The sequence below is a fragment of the Kogia breviceps genome, chromosome 14 (assembly GCF_026419965.1).
Source record: "Kogia breviceps isolate mKogBre1 chromosome 14, mKogBre1 haplotype 1, whole genome shotgun sequence".
In the NCBI taxonomy this organism is placed as follows: domain Eukaryota; kingdom Metazoa; phylum Chordata; class Mammalia; order Artiodactyla; family Physeteridae; genus Kogia; species Kogia breviceps.
In genome coordinates this window covers 16,353,325-16,372,974 of record NC_081323.1, presented here as the reverse complement: position 1 = coordinate 16,372,974, position 19,650 = coordinate 16,353,325, and the positions used below count along the sequence as shown (strand labels likewise).

At 51.5% G+C, this 19,650-nt stretch overlaps 3 protein-coding genes across 8 annotated transcripts in view; all 3 read left to right on the top strand.

Moving 5' to 3' along the window:
• L3MBTL1 (L3MBTL histone methyl-lysine binding protein 1) overlaps positions 1-1,746 on the top strand; it is a 49,944-nt gene extending 48,198 nt beyond the window's left edge. The window contains exon 22 of the mRNA XM_067013378.1: positions 1,593-1,746. Coding sequence (XP_066869479.1) covers positions 1,593-1,640 — 48 coding nt within the window. The 3' untranslated portion in view covers positions 1,641-1,746. The remainder of the gene's footprint in view (positions 1-1,592) is intronic.
• On the top strand, positions 1,694-19,072 carry SGK2 (serum/glucocorticoid regulated kinase 2). Its single transcript, XM_059037827.2, has 15 exons — positions 1,694-1,838; positions 3,175-3,234; positions 3,818-3,867; positions 4,377-4,434; positions 4,640-4,723; positions 5,601-5,732; positions 6,812-6,924; positions 7,225-7,261; positions 8,294-8,380; positions 10,789-10,884; positions 11,561-11,716; positions 13,536-13,625; positions 15,248-15,453; positions 17,255-17,402; positions 19,033-19,072. Exons 2-13 carry the CDS (start codon positions 3,199-3,201, stop codon positions 15,410-15,412), a joined length of 1,104 nt encoding a protein of 367 aa, XP_058893810.1. The 5' UTR covers positions 1,694-1,838; positions 3,175-3,198; the 3' UTR covers positions 15,413-15,453; positions 17,255-17,402; positions 19,033-19,072.
• Positions 18,782-19,650, top strand: part of IFT52 (intraflagellar transport 52) — a 36,675-nt gene continuing 35,806 nt past the window's right edge. The window contains exon 1 of one of the 6 annotated variants that reach the window (XM_059037817.2): positions 18,782-19,206. In XM_059037817.2, the coding sequence (XP_058893800.1) occupies positions 19,186-19,206 (21 nt within the window). In that variant the 5' untranslated portion in view covers positions 18,782-19,185. The remainder of the gene's footprint in view (positions 19,207-19,650) is intronic. The other 5 variants (XM_059037818.2, XM_059037819.2, XM_067013386.1 and 2 more) reach the window with 5 other exon arrangements.

Below are 19,650 nucleotides of genomic sequence, written 5' to 3'. Positions count from 1 at the left end.
AAAGAGCAGTCAACGAGGCAGGAGGGAAACCGGGAGATCCTAAAGCCAGCTGCGAAAAGCAGGTTATGTCCTCAGAGACACTGACGTAGATGAGGACAAAGAATCCATCGCTGGCTCTGGCACAGGAGGTCATTGTCCACTCTTTTGGAGGCATGTTAGGATGACAGCCTCTTCGGAATGATTCAAGAGAGAAAAGGAGGAGGAGTGGGGACTAAGTGCAGACAACTCTTTCAAGGACTTTAACTGAGAAGGGAACATAGCAGTGCGACAGTCTCTCAAGAGGGATGTAAGTTCCAGAGAGGGAGCTATTCCAGCCGGCGGGTATTCTGAAGTGCCCTACGGTGGGACACTGAGGTTATTATTATTTTCATTATTGTTTTCCTGTTCTAAGCAGTGTTCCTAAATGAAGGCTGCATCAGCGTCTTGTCATTGAAAAGAAATGTCCTTGTTCTGGGCATTTGTTTTGCCAACATGATATCCTGTCCATCTGTGTATTGGTTCAACATTTCTGTTCTTAAAAAATGGAGAGCTCTGATACTGTTCTTGGGTTTTCCTTGTATGACACCCCCGCTTCAGAGCCCACAGAGAACACCCAAGGCCACTGGGCTTAGGTCCCTCCCTGACCAACCCCCTCGGCCCCAGCTGCACAGATACCCACCCCTATGGTGAACTACAGAGGTCTGGGTGTGGCATGTGGTAACCACACAGAAAGTTCCAGAAGGGCAGGAGCTGAGTCAGTCCCTGTCAACTCCTTCATTCCCCAGAACACCCCATATAACCTCCGCGCGAGAGAGGAAGGGACCCTGTGAGTACCTGATTATTGCACCAGGCAGCAAGGCCTTCATGCACCAGGGTGCCACCTGGACCCTGCTTCCTGGCTCTTACACAGCCAACCAGCCCTGCCCTGGAGACAGCGGCCAGAGCCCTGGAGGGCCGGCAGGGAAAGGCCGAAAGGGCCAGGTGTTCAGCAAAGACCAAGGCCACGCTGACTGAACCAGACACCCAGGCTATGAAACACCTGCAGGTTCTCGGCTGCCACGGTGAGGTCTCTGGAACCTCATCTTCAGCCCTAGATGGTCTGCACCAGGCCTTGGTAGGCCCCGGGGAACATGTCTCCTCACAGACAGGCCCCCTACACACACACACACACACACACACACGATTTACTGATATACACCGATATGAACACAGACACACAATGACGACTGTCACACACAGGTATCACACAGACTCACACTTACACACATACAAACAGCACGTTAACATATATAGAGGTACACACTGCCATGTCCACACACTACACTACACAGAGACTCACTGAAGCACATCTCCACACAGTGAGAACAGAGAGTCACAGAGGTACAGACACACCGACAAAATTATACAAACGTGGTCACACTGATGCACAAATACCCTGACATACAGGGACACACGGATACACCAGCCAGCCAGACACACTGACACACATTCCTGCACGAGACACCTGCACACACGCTCCTTGCCCCGCACCCTCACGCACATTCTAACAAGCCCCAGCATCGCCCGGGCTCTCCGGCAGCTGTCGCTCACCGCCTTCCACCCACACCCCCCAGGGGGAGGCGATGTCCCCGAGGGAACAGAGGTCTTCGGTCCCTTCTTAAGCCCCGCTGGCTCCCGCGTGACATCAACAGCCTCCTTGCTGCGGCCGGGAGTTCCGAGCTGGGGGCCGGGGCCGGGCCCGCGCCAGGCACAGACACTTCGGCCCTTGTTGGGAGAACAGAGAGAGGCTCTCTTGTCCACTGCCCATCCTCCGGCTCCAACCACTGGTTCTCCCAGCGGCCTCTCCTCGGGCTGTGCAGGTACGTGGGGCTGGGGAGGCTGGGGGCCTGGCAGAGGGGCTGTCAGGGCCAGGCCAGGGGGGCGTGTGGGCTGTCTGCGGGAGCACAGACACGGGGCGCTGGCTGAAGCCAGGCCGCACTCCCTATCTGGGCAGTTCTGTGGTTCACTCTCTCAGGGCCCCACAGGGCTGGGCCATTCCCTCGCTTCCCCTGTGGTCACTTTCTCAGCTCCCAAGAAGGCCAGGGGGTGATTGCTCCAGGGACCCCCTTGTAAAGACGGGTGGTCTCTATTGCAGCCCAGGTCGCACAGTAGGCCAGAGCTGTGGTCCTGGCATGTACAGTGACCAGCAGGCCGCACGAGCAACTGGGATCTCAGGTGAGATCTCGGTTCTCTTTTTTTTTTTTTTTGGTGATACGTGGGCCTCTCCCTGTTGTGGCGTCTCCCGTTGTGGGGCACAGGCTCCGGATGCACAGGCTCAGCGGCCATGGCTCACGGGCTTAGTTGCTCCGCGGCATGTGGGATCCTCCCAGACCGGGGCACGAACCCACGTCCCCTGCATCGGCAGGCAGACTCTCAACCACTGCACCACCAGGGAAGCCCTCGGTTCTTGGCCTTGATCTTCCAAGCAGGGATAGGGCTATGGTGTCCCGGGCACGCTGAGCCGGGGCCCGGACATACCGGCCTCCTCCACCCTGCAGGCTGGGGGCAGGGGAGACATATACTCCTGGCCACATAGACCGTTGGTCACACTCTCCACTGTTTCGTCTCAAATAGACATAGGTCAGTGGGTCTGTCCATGGCTCTGGCCCAAGGTCCCCAGGGCAGCTGCCCTTCCAGGGACATTAGGTGGAAGTCTCTGTGGCAGAGAGATGATAGCACAGAGCCCAGCCCGGGGCTGTCTACGAGGATCCAGGGGAGCCCAGCCTGCCTCTCACAAGCTGTGGGACCCTAGGCAAGTCCCTTTCTGGGCCTCAGACTCCCCACCAGTGAAATGGGGGGAAGGGTTCAGACTTCATACTCTGCAAGAGCCCTTCCAGCCTTGGCCACCCCAGATATCCAGAGTTGCCCTGGCTCACAGGGATCTTGCTGCCCTGGCTGTCCTCAACCCTTGAAAAGACTCAGCCTAGGAGGGGCCACCCCTGACCATCCTCCCTCTCTCCCTCCTGAGACGTTTGATGGGAGAGGCTGGGTCCAGGGGATATCATTTCTTGTCCCAAGCAGGCAGGGGTTGCTGACCTCGGGCAAGGTGTCTGGGTTGGGGAAGGGTGGAGAGGGCAGCGGTGCCTAAGGTCCCAGACAGGTGACACTAATTCCCCAACACCAGCTCTCTCATCCTGCTTCTCCTTGTGTCCGCAGAGCCCACCTGATCACTGTTACAAGATGGACTCTAGCCCGGCTGGGACCCCCAGTCTGCAGGTGAGTGGGTCTTGGTTTCCCCACCCACCACCAGGGGGCTCACTTTCTCCCAAAGCTGAGGAAATCCCTGGAAGTCCCACTCAGCCTGGTGGGCGGTCCCAGGACTGGGGGTGCCCACAGGGATCACTGTGAGCCCACAGAACTGGGCCGTTTGCAGGGTAGAGAAGAGACTTGGGCAAGGGCTTCAAGAAGTAAATGGGGTGGAAAATCATAGGATTGGCCCTGAGGACACCTGCGTTCTCATGCCAGTGGGGCATCCTGGAAATCCTTGGATGGCTCTTTTCTGGGCTTCAGTTTCCTCACGCTCACATTTGGTACAATGGCCAGCAGCCTCCCAAGGCTGTTGTGTGAAGCAGGTGAGATGGTGGGTGGGTTGGTAGGTGGACAGAAAGAAGGAAGGAAGGGAGGGAGGGAGGAGGGATGGGGAGGGAGGAGGGAGGAAGGAGGGAGGGAGGGAGGGAGGGAGGGAAGAAGCCTAGTAGAGATATTAGAAAAGGAGCAGGGCTTGGACCAGGGGAAAGAGAGGGGGCCAAGGGCTAGGGACCCTCTGATTTTAATCACTTCTTTCTTTAAATGTCTTTAGCCCCCAAGGGCCAATGGGAATATCAACCTGGGGCCTTCGGCCAACCCAAAGTGAGTTCTCATCTCTCATATAACTTTCCTCCCCGGCTCCCCTCGTACCTGGCTCCCCCCGCACCTTGGGAATATAATCCAATTCTCTGGTCCAGCGTCAAGATCCTCTGCCATCTGGGCCTAGGACCGGCCCCTAGCTTCATCTCCCACTAATTCCCCAGCCTCTGCCCATGCTGAGCCTGTGGCTGAAGTATCCCCCCAAAGTCTGCATTACTAGCAGCTCCCCACCCTCCAGGCCCTTCTCAGTCTTTGGAGGTCAGATTCCTTTGCCTTCTATGCCGTTGCATCTGGTTTTTCTCCTGACCTTGTCTGTTTTTACACGGATCGATCGTGAGATCCCCAGGGGCAGGGGCAGTCTTATAAGACCCTCTTGGCTGAGAGAACATGGCGTTCTTAGAAAGCTCCCTGCCTTCTCCAGCTTCAAAGTTAAAAAGAAGCTCTGATTTGAACTAAAGCATCAAGTTTCCCAAGCTTGCAAATGCTGACCGTGTTCCTCCCTCGTCCCCCAGTGCCCGGCCTATCGACTTCGACTTCCTCAGAGTCATTGGCAAAGGAAACTACGGGAAGGTGAGTGACCGTGAGCATGGAAGGCCTGGGTCTCCCCTTCTCTGGCCTCGTGTGCCCCCTGCTGTTACTTGCACATGCAGAGAGGGAGCTTACAACCTGCAGAATCATGGGCGCAGGGCAGGGGCTGGACGCCTGCACTGCCATCGAGAAATACAAAGCCTGGAGGAGTAGTCACCACGGTTTCTGCATCTGTCTTTCTGCTCAGGTCCTACTGGCCAAGCACAAATCCGACGGGATGTTCTACGCAGTGAAGGTGCTACAGAAAAAGTCCATCTTAAAGAAGAAAGAGGTACCAGGGCTTGGGCCCAGGAATCTCCTCTCCTGCTTCTTGACGGCCTCCCACCCCCAGCCTCAGGTGGCTTCCAAAGATGTGTCCCAACTCTGGGCACAGAGGTGGCCCAGCAGTGGGGCCTTCTCCAGGAAGGCAGGCTAACCGCCTTACCCCAAGGGCCTGCAGGTGACCCGGCCTGGCCCTCTGCCTTCCCCTAAAGATTCAGGGCTCCATGGTGGACCAGTCCTCTGCTCTGTCAGGTGCCGGTCTCCCCATCTGTGCAACATGGGGGTCACACTTCAGGCTCTCCAAAGGCCCTTCAAGCTACAGCCAACGGGGAGTTCTAGATACTTTGGCTGACTTGAGTCTCTTAGCACCAACTCCATGAGAAGGACAGGGCAGGCCCTGAGAGAGAACTGAATGTCAAGTTGGAGGACTCAGGAGAGGGAATTAATGTTAACAAGGACATCGAAGGGTAGGTGTCCTTCAGAAAGCTGAAGGAGGTGGCCTTGCAGCTGGCCTTGAAGATAGGATTTTGATGGTCTGAAAACGACATCCAGGCAGGGGAACAGCAACCAAGGCTGAACGTGGAGAGTGCTCAGCTTCTTCCCTCTGCAAGATTGTCCTTGGGACTCATTTATGTGGTATTAACATAGCTTGGCTTACTGTCCCAGGAAGGGGGGCGGGACATTTGGATCCAGGGCTGGAGGTGCACCCATGTGGACTGGTCGGGGATGAGGTGGACCACACAGAGTCCTGAATGCTAAGCAAGGAGACTGGGCTTGGCTCTGAGGGCAGTGAGGAATCACGGTGGCTGTCTGAGCAGGGCCAAGAGAAGGTCCTGGGTGAGGTGGCCATGTAGGCGGTGACACGGCCCGTCTGTGTGACTCTGCAGCAGAGCCACATCATGGCGGAGCGCAGCGTGCTCCTGAAGAACATGTGCCACCCCTTCCTCGTGGGCCTGCACTACTCCTTCCAGACGCCAGAGAAGCTCTACTTTGTGCTGGACTATGTCAACGGGGGAGAGGTGGGTATAGGTCCACCTGGCGCCTTCCCTGCCCGGCTCTCAGCAGGAGCTTTCCATCCCACAAGCTTATGGTGCCCCAGGTTCTGGAACAATCTCCCCTCATCCTTACAACAGACCCATTCTGCAGCTGAAAAAACCCGAGGCTCAGGCAGGCAACCCACTTGCTCAAGGCCACTCAGCCTGTACCCGGCAGAGCCAGGATTTGAAGGCGGGTCTATCTAACTCACAGCCATTATCATTACTTGACTTCTAAGCAGAGCTGCCCAGAATCCCTTCAGTGGACCTGGGAAAAGTCGATGTTAGAGGAGCTCTGTGGTCAGTATGTCTAATGCCCCCTTCTTACACCAAAGACCATTGCATGGGAGTGACCAGTCCCTGTGGGAATGATCTGAGGCCACCTGGGGACCCAGAAGCACGGCTGGGATAAGCTGGCCTCCCTCTTCTGCCTCTCTGAGCAAGATGACAAGATGGCCCTTCTCAGTGACCCCAGACTTAACCCGAGTGACCTCATGCTCTTTAGCCTGACGCCAAGAGGGAAGTTTTCGTCCTGCATCCCTAAATTCCCTGGTGGAGGTAAAGGGCTTTCTTTGCCAGCCAAATAGACCAAAGCAACTGGCCCGGGAGCAGATCTAACCCAGGCTCAGTTTGACCATCATAATCATTTTATCACCTGGGTTGGAGGGAAAGCACATGTTTGATGCACCTGGGTTCACATCACAGCTCTGCCAATTACAGTACGTGACCTTGGGCAAGTCACCTCACTGCTCTGACTCTTCCAGTTTCCTTTTCTGTGAAACTGGCCTCCTACTTGATACCTGGAAGGTAGTCAGGAAGATTAAAGGAGATTAGAGACGTGAAAGGGTCTGGCTGGAGCCTGAAACTCAGTAGGTGCTCCAGCCCCGCTAATTCACTTTCCTGCTGACACTTTGCCGGCTCTGTGGGGCAGGAGCCAGCATGCCCTTCCTTGCATGAGGACATTGCAGCTTAGAGAGTGGGTCACTTGGCCAGCTGCCCCCCACCCCCCACTCGAGGAGCTGGAGCCCCCCAGGAACCCGCTCACATGTCTCCTCCCCCTCCAGCTCTTCTTCCACCTGCAACGGGAGCGCCGGTTCCTGGAGCCCCGGGCCCGGTTTTACGCCGCCGAGGTGGCCAGCGCCGTTGGCTACCTGCACTCCCTCAACATCATTTATAGGTGAGACCTGCCTGTGGCTCAGAGCTAGGCCTGGCCCTTCTGCCCCAACAGCCTGGACCCCCCAGATCTGGACCCCCAGACCCTGCTGAAATCCTGGTGAACTTGGCCCTCTGTCTGAGGAGGAGGGCCCACCAGCGAGTGGGAGTCTCCTCCTTCCTGGGATTGAGTGCCCATCGTCCTGGGGCTCTCCCCGGGCATCTCTGCATCTCCCTGAATAGTCCTCTTGCAGGACCCCGGTGCCCAGCTCACGTCAGTAAGCAGCTGTGACATCACAGCACCCTTTTGTCTCATCTTCTGCAGGGACCTGAAACCAGAGAACATTCTGTTGGACTGCCAGGTTGGTGGGTATGTGTGTGTGCATGCGTGTGCCCATGAGTGTGTGTGCACGCACTGTGCATGCATGCATGCGGCTAGGGACGCATTCAACTGTGTGTGTGCGTGTGTGCCTATTCCTGTATACACACATGCAGGCATATATGTACACACGTGCGTTATGTGTACACGTGGCTACGTATCCATGTGTGTGTACGTGTATATGGGGTGGGGGGCAGGGGTGGAGCCATGTGGAGGCTCGAGGATTTTGTAGTCCTTCCATGTCATAGACTGTGTTCCCTGGAAATAGACTCTGGGATGGGGCACTGGGTGCAGAAGTTTCCTGGGGAACACTCTCAAGAGATCCACGTTTAAGGGGGTGAGGAGGCAGGACTGGGCAGAGGAAGCAGCTCACCTGCCTTGTGGTTGCAAGTGAGGCCCCCTCAGCTGATCTTACAGGGGTGGGGTGGGCCTGAGCTGGGATGGCTCTTTAGAACTGTTCCAAACTGAGGCAAGGAGGCTGGGCATCTGTGCCCCTACACTGATCACTCACTGGATGGGGATTGCCCCTTGAGAGGGGGCATGACTTTGGATGAGGGCAATGGCCCAGCATGGGGGGATGGTCAGGATAGCTCCTAAAGAGGGGATCTGGACAGAACCCCGCAGCATCCACTCACTGCTCTACCAACCACTCTCTCGCTCAGCTGCCACGAGGCATACTTTCTGCGTCCCCAGCCCTCTGTTAAGGGGGCTGCTGCCACTAGGCCCCTCCAGTGAGAACATTCTGGAACTGCTGCTATTGTAGGTTGTTGATTTGAGTTTGTGATGAGCTGGAGGTAGACAGTGCAATGCCATCTCCCCACCTGGCCCCTGTGCTGCTCTTAGCATCCAGGTTAGAAGCACTGAGTCTCTGAGTGGAGCCGCCAGCCCGTGCCTTTGCCAGGGACATCAGACCCCACGGCCGCTGCCCCAGATGTGGCATCTGGGCTTTGGAGATAGACCTGGGTATATCTTTGGCTCAGACCACCCTCCCACCTCTGCCCTCCCTCTTCTATAGGGACACGTGGTGCTGACGGATTTTGGCCTCTGCAAGGAAGGTGTAGAGCCTGAGGAGACCACTTCCACGTTTTGTGGCACCCCCGAGGTAAGCTAAACCTCCTGGGAGGGGCAAGGCTGGGAATGGATGAGGCTACAGCTCCTGATTAGGGCCACCAGGTTATACCAGAGGGACTCACTTCTTCCACCCAAGCACTTCCCGAGCTGGCTGTACACTCAGCCTTGGTTCCCTCCTCCGTGTCATGGGGGCTCCAGCTCTAGGGGCTGCTGGGACCTGGCTGGTGAAACTCTGCAGCAGTGCTGTCCGATAGAAATAGAAACAGAAATGCAAACCATATATGCAATTTAAAAATTTCCAGCAACCACATTTTTAAAAAAAAGAGGAGAAATCAATTTTAGTAATATATTCTATTTAACCCAACACAGGCAAAATCGTATCATGTCAACATACAACCAACATAAAAGTGTTGAAATATCTTATTCTTTTTTTTCTAACTAAGTCTTTGATCTGGTGTGCCTTTTTTACTTATGGTCCCTCTCAGCTCAGATCAGCCACATTTCAAATGTTCGGCAGTTATGCATGGCTAGTGGCTACTGTATTGGACAGCACTGCCCTACAGGGTGAAGTCCATGTGCCACGGGAGGCCCTGGCCTGAAGGTTAAGATCGAGGTTTGCAAGGGTGAAGACACTGGTCTCCCTCCTTCTTCCAGCCACCAAGATCCTGGAGGGTTAAAATCTGCGAGTCTCAGCAGTAATTCACATACATCTCTCTCTCCTGCCAAGGCCTCCCTGCAGCTTTGGGGTTAACAACATTTCCTTAAACTCCTTAAACTCCTTGGACCTTGGGCCCAAAGGGTTTCCCAGCTGCTTGGACAGATGTCTGGATTGGGGGTGGGGGACTGAGGCTGAAGGGCTAGCAAGTCCTCCCAAGCTGGCATGGGACAGGAATTTAGCTTTTGCTTTTCTCCATGTGCTTGAGAATCTGGGTCTCAGATTTCAGCTGTCTCCTCAATTTGGTTTTAGGGGAGCTGATGGACAGACAGCCTCTCTAAGCAGGAGCTATTGTCTGTGTTTGGGTATGGCAGGGTGTCCACGGACAGAACTGGCCTCCCAAAGCCTAAAAGCCCAGCCGTCCCTTCCTTGGACACTGCTGGGGCAAGGAGCAGGGGATAGAGCACCTTGGATCGTGTCGGAGACATGTGGCCCTGACAAGTCTCTTCCATGACTCAGCCCCTGCCATGGTGCCGGGAGCACAGACAGGAGTAACCACAGTTGCTCCCATTGTTCAAGGGGTAACACATATGTGAGCATGTGTCCTTAACACAGCCCCTAGAGAGGGATTCTGCGGTCCCATTATGTGGATGAGGAAACCAAGGTTCTAGGAGGTTCAATGACCTGCTTGTGACCACACACCCAGTAGGGCTCAGGTCTGCGTAATTCCCTGCCCCTCTCCACACGCAGTCTCTCGAGGTGGCTTTGTCTGTTGCTGAGACCCCTTTCCTCGGTGGCAGAGACACCAGGCTAAGAGGCCACTAAGCCCTCGGGTTTGGCAGGAAGCACAGCTCTGCCTCAGGTTCTCTCCTTGCGCAAGGCACAGATACAAGGCACGCATTCAGCTGTCAGGCGGAACGCAAGCGCCACCTCCTCTTTCCTGACTCCTTTCCATTCGTCTGTTACTAAGATTTCCAGTGCAAGTATGTGCCACACTGACTTACACTTTATCCCTTAGTGTTCCGGCTGCTCCGTGAGTATTCCCAGGGCTTTCCTAGTCCCAAGACACTGACTGGATAAATTCAATAAAGGCACCCATTTTGGGCAGACTAATTAGAAAAAGTTTCCCCTTTAAATATATGTCAGTTGGGACTTCCCTGGTGGCACAATGGTTGAGAATCCACCTGCCAATGCAGGGGACATGGGCTCGAGCCCTGGTCCGGGAAGATCCCACATGCCGTGTAACAACTAAGCCCACGAGCCACAACTACTGAAGCCGCGCACCTAGAGTCCGTGCTCCATGACAGGAGAAGGTACTGCAATGAGGAGCCCATGCACCGCAGCAAAGAGTAGCCCCCACTTACTGCAGCTAGAGAAAGCCTACGCAGCAACAGAGACCCAACACGGCCAAAAATAAATAAATAAATAAATAAATAAATGTCAGTTGTCAGATGCACCCCTATACTAGGGTTATGGCTTGGTAAGTTGATCATAGGCAGGCTTGCAGCCCCCTTTACCCCTTTGGCTGGTACTTTTGTGTGGTGCACAACACATACAACTGTACAGGGCAGTCCTGCCTGATCTCCTCCATGTCCCTAGCACACTGGCAAAGAGCCCCACGCAAATCAGGTCTTTGACAGATGGATGCTGAATAAACATATGCACAGACAAGTAAATATCACAGCAGGATCAACCCCTGGTGAGCTTTTCCTCCAAGTGCCTTGCTTACAAATGGGGAGACGGAGGCTGAGTGTCTTTCAGATAAATGTATTTCCCCTCAACAGTACCTGGCTCCAGAAGTGCTTCGTAAAGAGCCTTATGATCGGGCAGTGGATTGGTGGTCCTTGGGGGCCGTTCTCTACGAGATGCTGCACGGCCTGGTGAGTGGGGTATAGCAGACTCTGGAAGAGATGGGGGTGGATCTGTCCCTTGTGTGGCCTCCTCAGGCTCCTTGAGGAACTGAACGAGCCATCACTCTTCTCCAAGCTGAAAAAAGATGATGCCAAAGTGAATACAAGGATTAGATATATTTTTTCAATAAAGTCAGTTCCACACTTTACAATATACCGTCTCACATGTTACTCCTGTGGTGCCTCATGACAAGGAAACTGAGACCCAGAAAGGTCACAGTGCTGGGAGGTTGTGGACCCAGCCCCTGGACCCAATCCTAGGCTGCCTGCTCTTCTCATCTGAAAAATTACAGCCTGTCTCAAAGGATGGTTGTGAGGCTGGGATGAAATGATGACAGGAAACTGTAAACTTTGCAAAATGCAAAGTCGTTGCACAAGCTGGATTCAGAGACATGGGATAGAGGAGGCACCTGGGGGATCCACAAGCCTCACACTGGTGGGGAGAGACTTCTCAGCCTTCCTGACAGCCTGTCCACTGTGCTGGATGCCCTTAGGTCTCTGTCTCTCTCCAATCTGCCACGTGAGCCATTGCACAGACACAGGTCTGGCTGAATCCTTCCATCTTCCCCCTTTGCTCCAAGTGTCCCTGAGAACTGTGCCCACTTTAGCATGGATGATCCTCCCGTCTCTCTCTCTCTCTCACCAGCCACCCTTCTATAGCCAAGATGTGTCCCAGATGTATGAGAACATTCTGAACCAGCCGCTACGGATCCCTGGGGGCCTGACAGTGGCCGCCTGCGACCTCCTGCAAGCCCTTCTTCACAAGGACCAGAGGCAGCGGCTGGGCTCCAAAACAGACTTTGTAAGTGACCTGCTATCGGAGCACTGGCCCCTCGTGGGGCTCTCAGCTTCCTGCAGAGGCAACCCAGAAGCAGTGACATGCATCCAGCTGTTTTCTAAAACCAGGCACTGCTAATTCACGCATTTGGAGATTCACAGCTGCTGCTGCATACTTATTTCCTTCATTCTAACACTTTTATTCAACCAGTATTTATGGAGCACCTACTATGTGCCAGGCATTGAGCTAAATGCTAGGGATTCATTAGACTGGGTCTCTGCCCTTATTAAGGGGAAGGCAGACAAACAAACACAAATTATTACAGAGTGTGACAATACGATAAGAGGCCAGACAGGAATTCAGGCAAGGCTTTATTGGGACTTGTGCTATATAGCACGAGGGGGCAAAAGAAAGTAACAGGTGCCCTTGCCTGCTCTCTGAGGAGGGTGGACTTGTTCCTTAAATGGGGTGAGAGTAGGGACAGATCTGTGGGTTGGGCAGGAGGGGTGGCTTAGGTTGTCTGCCCACCCCCCTGGTGGTGCTGTGTGCAGGGAACATGCCCGGTATCCTGCTTTCGCTCCCAGCACCTCAGAAATGACAGTTGGTTTTCGGCCTTTTTGCATCTTATGGCTCATAATTTGTCCCAACTGTGCATGCTCCCTAGAAGTTTGCTCTTCTAGCGTAGAAGTTGAGATGCATGGATTGTGAGACAGAATGCGTGGGTTCAGATCCCTCCCCTACCAATTACTAGGTGCAGGACCCTGGGCACATGGCTACCCTCTCTCTGTGCGCCTGTTTCCCCATCTGTAATAACAGCACCCAGTTCATAGCTCTTATGAAGATTAAATAATATATACAAACACTTAGGCCAGTGTCTGGCACGTAGTGCTTTTTAAGTGTTTGTACAAACTGCTCTATATGCCAGATACTGTGAAGTGTAACAACATTTAGGGCATTTGCCTACCCATTCCTGGACAGCTTAAAGAACAGGGCTTTCATGAAGACAGGTCCCCTCCTTCCCAGAGGAAATTTGCATCTTAAAAAATATGTATGATTTTTAAAATAAGGTATAAAATTCCCATAGATCAAAATCCAAAGAATATTCAGAAAAAGTCCCTCCAGCCACTGAGTTTTTTAAATTTGGGGGCAATGAGTGTTACCAGTTTCTTGGGTGTTCGTCTGGAAATAGTTTGGATCTGGCCATTTAGCAACCCCCTGGGGGTTTTTGATATGGAGCCAGAGAATCATTCTTTGAGAAACACAGGTAGAGAGAGGGTCCTGCTGGAACAGGTGGAAGTTTGTGCCAGCACTGGTTTGGATTAGGAAAGAAGTGGTGAATCACACCCAGGGCTGAATCCTAAATTCTGGATCTTAGGGAAACTGCAGCTTTTCTTGGGGCTTTATTTCCCAAATCTTCCTTAGTGAGTCGATTTGCTCTATTTCTCTGGTTAGAATTCTGGAAGAGTCAGGATGCACTGAAGCAGAATGGGGGACAGGGGGTCCCCAAGATCCCCCAGGGCCCCCAAGAGCAGGTTCTGCTGTCTTGTTCACTGACATAGCTCTACAGCCTAGTATGGTACAGAGTAGGTGCTCAGTAAACAGTGTGGAATAAACAACTGCTACGAGGAGAAGGCTTGAGTTCGAGATAATGGCGAAGGGGAGAAGTCTAACTGCAGACACTCCTTTGTCCCAGGAAACCAGCCAGAAGGGCAAGTCACCTTCCTAGTAAAGAGTTTAGGGCTTGACAACCAGTTGCCAATAGAGTTGGAGCTCCGAGGCATGTGAGGCGGGGTGGGAACGCCAATGGAAAGGGTTACTTCTGATCAGCACCTTCTTCCTGCAGCTTGAGATAAAGAACCATGTATTCTTCAGCCCCATAAACTGGGATGACTTGTACCACAAGAGGCTGACTCCACCCTTCAACCCTAATGTGGTAAGAGGTCTTCACATTCTAGATTCTGGATTCCCAGGGCTGATGGAAGCTTGGAGGGTATCTGGGGAGGGTATCTGAGCCCACTCTCTTTCTACAGATGGGAGAACCAAGGGTCCAAGAGGCTCAGTGATTTGTCCAAGGCCACCCCATAAGTTAGAGGCAGAATTGGGACTAGAGCCCAGAAGTCCTGACTGCCCGTTCAGCTCTGTGTGAGGAGCCAGGCTGCACTTCTATACTTTTAGCACCAATAACCCTCATCGCAGAGCTCTTTACAGTTTTTAAAGCGCTGTGTCATGGAGTGCACCCAGACAGAGCCAAGCCCTGTAAAGATTTTCTATTTTTTAGCTTTTTTCCTGATAATAAAAATGGCATGTATTCTTTCTAGAAAGTGTGTAAAACAGATGTTTAAAGCATCAAGGAGAAAAAGCTTATTATCTCACTACCCAAGAGAAAGCACTGCTGGCATGTTTCCTTCAAGTCTTTTCTATGTTTTTTTTTTTTTTTTTTTTTTTTTTTTTTTTTGTGGTACGCAGGCCTCTCACTGTTGTGGTCTCTCCCGTTGCGGAGCACAGGCTCCGGATGCACAGGCTCAGCGGCCATGGCTCACGGGCCCAGCCGCTCCACGGCATGTGGGATCTTCCGGGACCGGGGCACGAACCCGTGTCCCCTGCATTGGCAGGCAGATTCTCAACCACTGTGCCACCAGGGAAGCCCTCTATGTTTTTTACATAGGTCACACTTCATATATATAAATATCATCTCTCCCCTCTTTCTTTTTGCTAAAAACTATGTCATTATTTCCCTAAGTCATATAAGACATTATAAGTATGACTTTAAGTGGCTGTATAACATTTCAGCCCTATGTTGGCAACATAATTTATTCTACCACATTCCTAATGGTGAACTTCAGGTTATTACCATTTTTTCTTTATCATGATGGACTGATGAATAGCTTTAAGTGTATATCTGTGTGCACAGTTGTGATTATTTCCTTAAGCTGGATTCCAATTGGGGAATTACCAAGTCAAAGGATGTGGATGTATTTTTATTTATTTATTTATTATTGCGATATAGTTGACTTACAGTATTACATTAGTTTCAGGTATACAACATAGTAATTTGATATTTTTATACATTATACTCCATACGAAGTTATTATAAAGTATTACTATATTCCCTGTGCTGTCCATTATATCCTTGTAACTTATTTATTTTATACCTAGTAGTTTGTACCTCTGAAATCCCTTCACCTATTTTGCTCTTCCTCCCACCCCTCTCCCCTCTGGGAACCACTAGTTTGTTCTCTGTACTCTATCTGTTGTGCACATTTTTTATGTCCTTGATTCATACTGCATTCATGTCACTATCTACTTCCTACCAGCAGCGTCTGGAGGGTTGGTGTGGCGCAGGTAGGGTGCTGGTGTGGGGGATGGAGGAATTGATAGATTGTATTGGACCTCATGGAGTACGATGACCAATGTAAATGCATGAATAAGTGACAATTAAGTAAGGATGGCCCTGGGGCACTCAGAGGGGAGCACTAGCATCTCTCTCATGGCTGTGGGCTCCTTTGGCAGCTCTGACCCCAGTGTTCCCTTCTTATCATTGGCTGATATTCACAGGCAGGACCTGCTGACTTGAAACACTTTGATCCAGAGTTCACCCAAGAAGCTGTGTCAAAGTCCATTGGCTGCACTCCCGACACTGTGGCCAGCAGTTCTGGGGCCTCAAGTGCCTTCCTGGGATTTTCCTATGCACCGGAGGATGATGCCATCTTAGATTGCTAGAAGAGAAGCACCTGTGAAACCACTGAAGCCAGCTTGTATCTGTAAGAATTACCTTCAGCTGCTAGTCACAGAGACCCAGAGTAACAATGGCTTAAATAAGATTTTTTTTTTTCCCAGCCCATAAAAGAAGGGTGATGTTAGGTGGTCCAGGGCTGGTATGACAGGTCATCAGAGGCTTTCTGTATTTCTGCTCTGCCATCCTTGGCAAGTGGCTTCTACTATTAGGATTATTATATTATCATAAGATGGTGCTGGAGCTCTAACCACTGCTTCTGTGTTCTGGGCAGGGAAAAGGGAGGAAACCGCAAAAGGGCACCTTTATAGAGCTTCCCCAGAAGTCCCACCCAATGACTTCTTTCTGCTTGTATCTCAGTAGCCATCCACCCTATCTGTAATGGAGGTTGGGATATGTGTCTGATTAACTGGGCACATTACTCCCCACAATAACACAGGGGTTCCAACACTAAGAGAGAAGGGGAAAATGTTGGGTAGGCAACCAGCACCTCTTTACCAGAGGGTCTCTTGGTGTTTGGATTTTGATCTCAATGTGTACAATGACGGAGATGTAACAAGCCTATAGGGTATCACCCAACACCCTCTTATTTTTCTATGTCGATGATGTCTTTCTTTGGGTGGGTGGATTGCACATTTGTTAGGTTTGTCTGCCTGGCATCTGAACCTCTTCCTATATTCAGGGAATCTCCTGTTTTATGAGCCATAATGAGAGGCAATAACTACCTCCACTTACAGTAGCTGAAAATACTAGATACTAACTTTCCCAGCCCACCCTGCGGCTCGGGCCAGGCATGTGGCCTCAGGATGCACCTGTGTCAGATTTTTGACTCAAGGAAGGAACTAGGAGCTCTCTTCCGTGTGGTAGCTGTGGTAACAACACCCACAAAACTGAGTTCCTGGTGTAGACGTGGCAACGACATAGCAATTGGTACTTATTGGCAGCATCAGTTTCCTCATCAGATCAGTGCTGCAGCATCATTCCTGTCATTCCTGGGAATCCCTGAGTCTTATTCTCTAGTTTTCCCAGTGATTTTGAGAGATTCTGATCCTGTTAACCACTCCTTTTTTGCTTAACTGGTCAAAGTCAGCTTGAGAACATCTGCCTATGCTGAAACAGTTTCTGTGCTAGACTTTTTCAAGTCTCAGTTTTCATTAAAACAACCCCAAGGTAGGAACTATCCCCTTTTTACCAATGAAGAAACAGAGTCAGAGAAGTTGTACCTTGCCTGGAGGTCACATAGCTAATAAGGGCCAGAGCTGGGACTTGGAGCTATATAAGCTGACTCTGGGGCTCTCACAGGTAACCTTTGCGCTGGTCTGCCTCTCACTCTGTTAGATCCAAGCAGAATGACTTTCAAAATCTCTAAGGAGAGCCAAGCCGGGTTATGGGAAACGGGGTCTTGAAGAGGAGGCATTCAACTGAATGCTCATCGACTGAGCCTGGCCGCCAAGTTCATGCTATGCTCTACCTCACGTACCTCTGTATGTTTGGCAGGTCTAGGGCCATAGGGAGCCCAGGCTGGGGCTGGTACAGTCCTGGGGATTAGCCATTTCTAAAAGCAATTCTGATTGGACAGAATGTGAGCATATAACACCCCCATGAGTCCAGGACACCCCGCACTTATCTGATGGATCTTGCTGCCTTATTTCAGTGCAAAAGTCTTTTTCACGAGCTTGTGGTTCATCACCTGCTTCACGGTGGTCTTATTAGCTTTCTGATTTGTGAACAAGAGAAGAACTTTCTTAACATCAGTGTGTGCTGATGATTTTACTGCCTTTTCCTCTTAACTCAGTCCTACTCTTTGCCTTACATTTTTGTTTACCCAGCCCCCTGCCCCAGGAATTATGGGGGATGAAGCTGGAAGACCATGGAAAACACACCAATGACACTGACACTGACCTACTGAGGATCGAAGCTGAGTCAAGAAGAGCTACTATTATCCTTTGATATGTGCTGTGAATTCTGAGAGAAACAGTATGATTTGATTTCCATCTTAATAGCGTCTGCTAATAGACAAATGTGAACTGTGATGAGGGAGAGGGCAAAATCCCCCCAACTTCCCAAAGCAAAAAGCAACAGAGCGTAGTTGTCAGAAATGTGATAGTATTGTCAAAGTATACAACCTGCTATGGGTTGTGAAACACGTAATGATTCTATCTGCTCTAAGACTGTAAAATCACAAAATTTTCACCAGGATAGAAAATAAAAATGAAAAATTATGAATCTTGAATTGACCTGTTCAACATCAGAACAGATATGTTCACACCTCGGTTTATTGAGCACATTCTGAGCTGCATATGCATTATCTACAATCTTCACAATAAGCCAGCATTTAGAAATTATTAACCTCACTTTACAGTTAAGAAACTTTCACTCAGAGATAGTAAGCAACTTGCCCAAGGTCACCCAGATGGAACAAGGCACAGCCAGGAACTGAACTTGGTGGCAGCTGATTCTAAGGCTCTTGCTCTGTCTACAATCTCCAATAGTGGAAGAAGTGCTCTGGGCAGCTACTTTTTTGGTCTTCTGGCAAAGACTGACTGCAAACTGTATTCACCCAATTTGGTACCAAAAGACAGCATCCTCAGGAAGAGAAATCACAATCACCCTCTTCACTTTTTAACTTTGCAGTCACAGTAGTTGTGAAAAAGCAACAGGAGTAGAGTGTGTGTTTTAAGACACAAACTCCGACTACTCTGTATCCGCTGAAGACTGTAACAAAAATTCTAAAGTCTCTGCTCTCATAGGTTTGAGCCAGCGACCACGCTCCCTCAGGGCAGGCACTGAGCCCTCCCCTGGGGAGAAGGGTTGCCTGTTTGTGGTTATCTGCGTCTGGTTTCTCATTTTCACGGCGACAGCAGGGCAAACCGTACTTGGCGATGGCTCTTCCGCATAAGCAGTTCCTTCTGCTCAAAGGCCCTTTCCCAACCCTTGCCTTAATGAACCATTCTTCTCTCACTTTTCTGCTCAACGGGGACCCCTGTCTGCCTAGCTTCGGCCTCTCACAGCTCCCTTAAAACAGTTTATATTTTTATTTTTTGGTAGAACCTGGTCCGGTCTAACTCGCCGCCAGGGGATGCCCAGAGGCTGGTTCACCGCCACATCCTGGGCGGCACTGTTGCGCTCAGAGATGCGGGGCTAATCAAACAGAAAGAACTATCTCATATTCCCATTCTCACCACTAAACCTGCCCACCCTCCTCCTGGAGGTCCTCCCCGGCCTCCTATAAGACGCGCCGTACCTCGACTTTCGCGTTCGAAAAAGGGCCACACCTGCCCGCAGCCGCAGCCGCAAAGCTCCGCCCCCCGTCGGACCACCGCTCTGCGCCTGCGCCCTTGGGATCAAGGCAGGGCCTTCCGTACTCTCCGCCGGAAGCCTCCACTAGTCTCCTTCCTCAGGGTGGGGCGAAGTTTGGGCCCTTGGTGCCTATCATTTTTATCAGGCTTTAATGAGACTGGGTCTTAAAGGAGAAAATGAAATGAGTTTATCTTTGGCCTAAAGTTAATCCACATTCTATTTGGATTTACCCCTTATCTAAAATAATGGTACAGTCCCACATTAGTCCCGCCCCTTGCCCCCACCCATACTTCTCCCTCCTCGCTAGGTAAATCGGCCTCTTCCGTCCTGTCGTCATCACGTCGCTCCGGAGGTAGATCCACGCTCGGGTCCACGCCCTTCCAGCGCGCAGCTTCTCCTCCGCAGTTGCTAAGCGGCCTTGGATACCTGGCCGCGGGATGCTGGGCGGCGTCAGGTGAAGATGGTGGTCACAGGCCCTCTGGTAAGACGGACTCCGACCGTGGTGGGCCGGTCGAGGTGTTGGGAATTGGCGAGGGCCTCCCCGGACTGTCCTCGAGGGCGCTGGGCCCGTCTTAGAGAAAATCGAGGTCCGCTAGGGTAAAGTAAAAGGGGGGGGGCGCAGATATAGGCCCGGATCCAGGACCTCAGACTGGGCTCGAATCTAATTCGCCTTCGGCTGGGAGATGTTTAGTCATCCTGCTGAGTATGAAAGAGCATTGGACAAGAAACCATAACGTGACATCCTAGTTCCATCCCCTTTTTCTAGGAATCCTGCTCTTAGGAATCTGTCCTTCGGCAAAAATAATTAATGGCAGAAGCAGAGATATGTACATTTCAGTAGGGACTACGATGGCAAAAAATTGAACAGATGCTGATGAATATTGAGTTTATTATGGCATAACCACACAGCCACCAACCTAATCAG

Bases quoted from the DNA above. Each gene is read 5' to 3' on its own strand.
- SGK2 (XM_059037827.2), top strand. From the start codon at position 3,199: ATGGACTCTAGCCCGGCTGGGACCCCCAGTCTGCAG. The intron at 3,235-3,817 runs GTGAGTGGGTCT...AAATGTCTTTAG, and splicing joins CTGGGACCCCCAGTCTGCAG to CCCCCAAGGGCCAATGGGAA. The intron at 10,885-11,560 runs GTGAGTGGGGTA...CTCTCTCACCAG, and splicing joins ACGAGATGCTGCACGGCCTG to CCACCCTTCTATAGCCAAGA.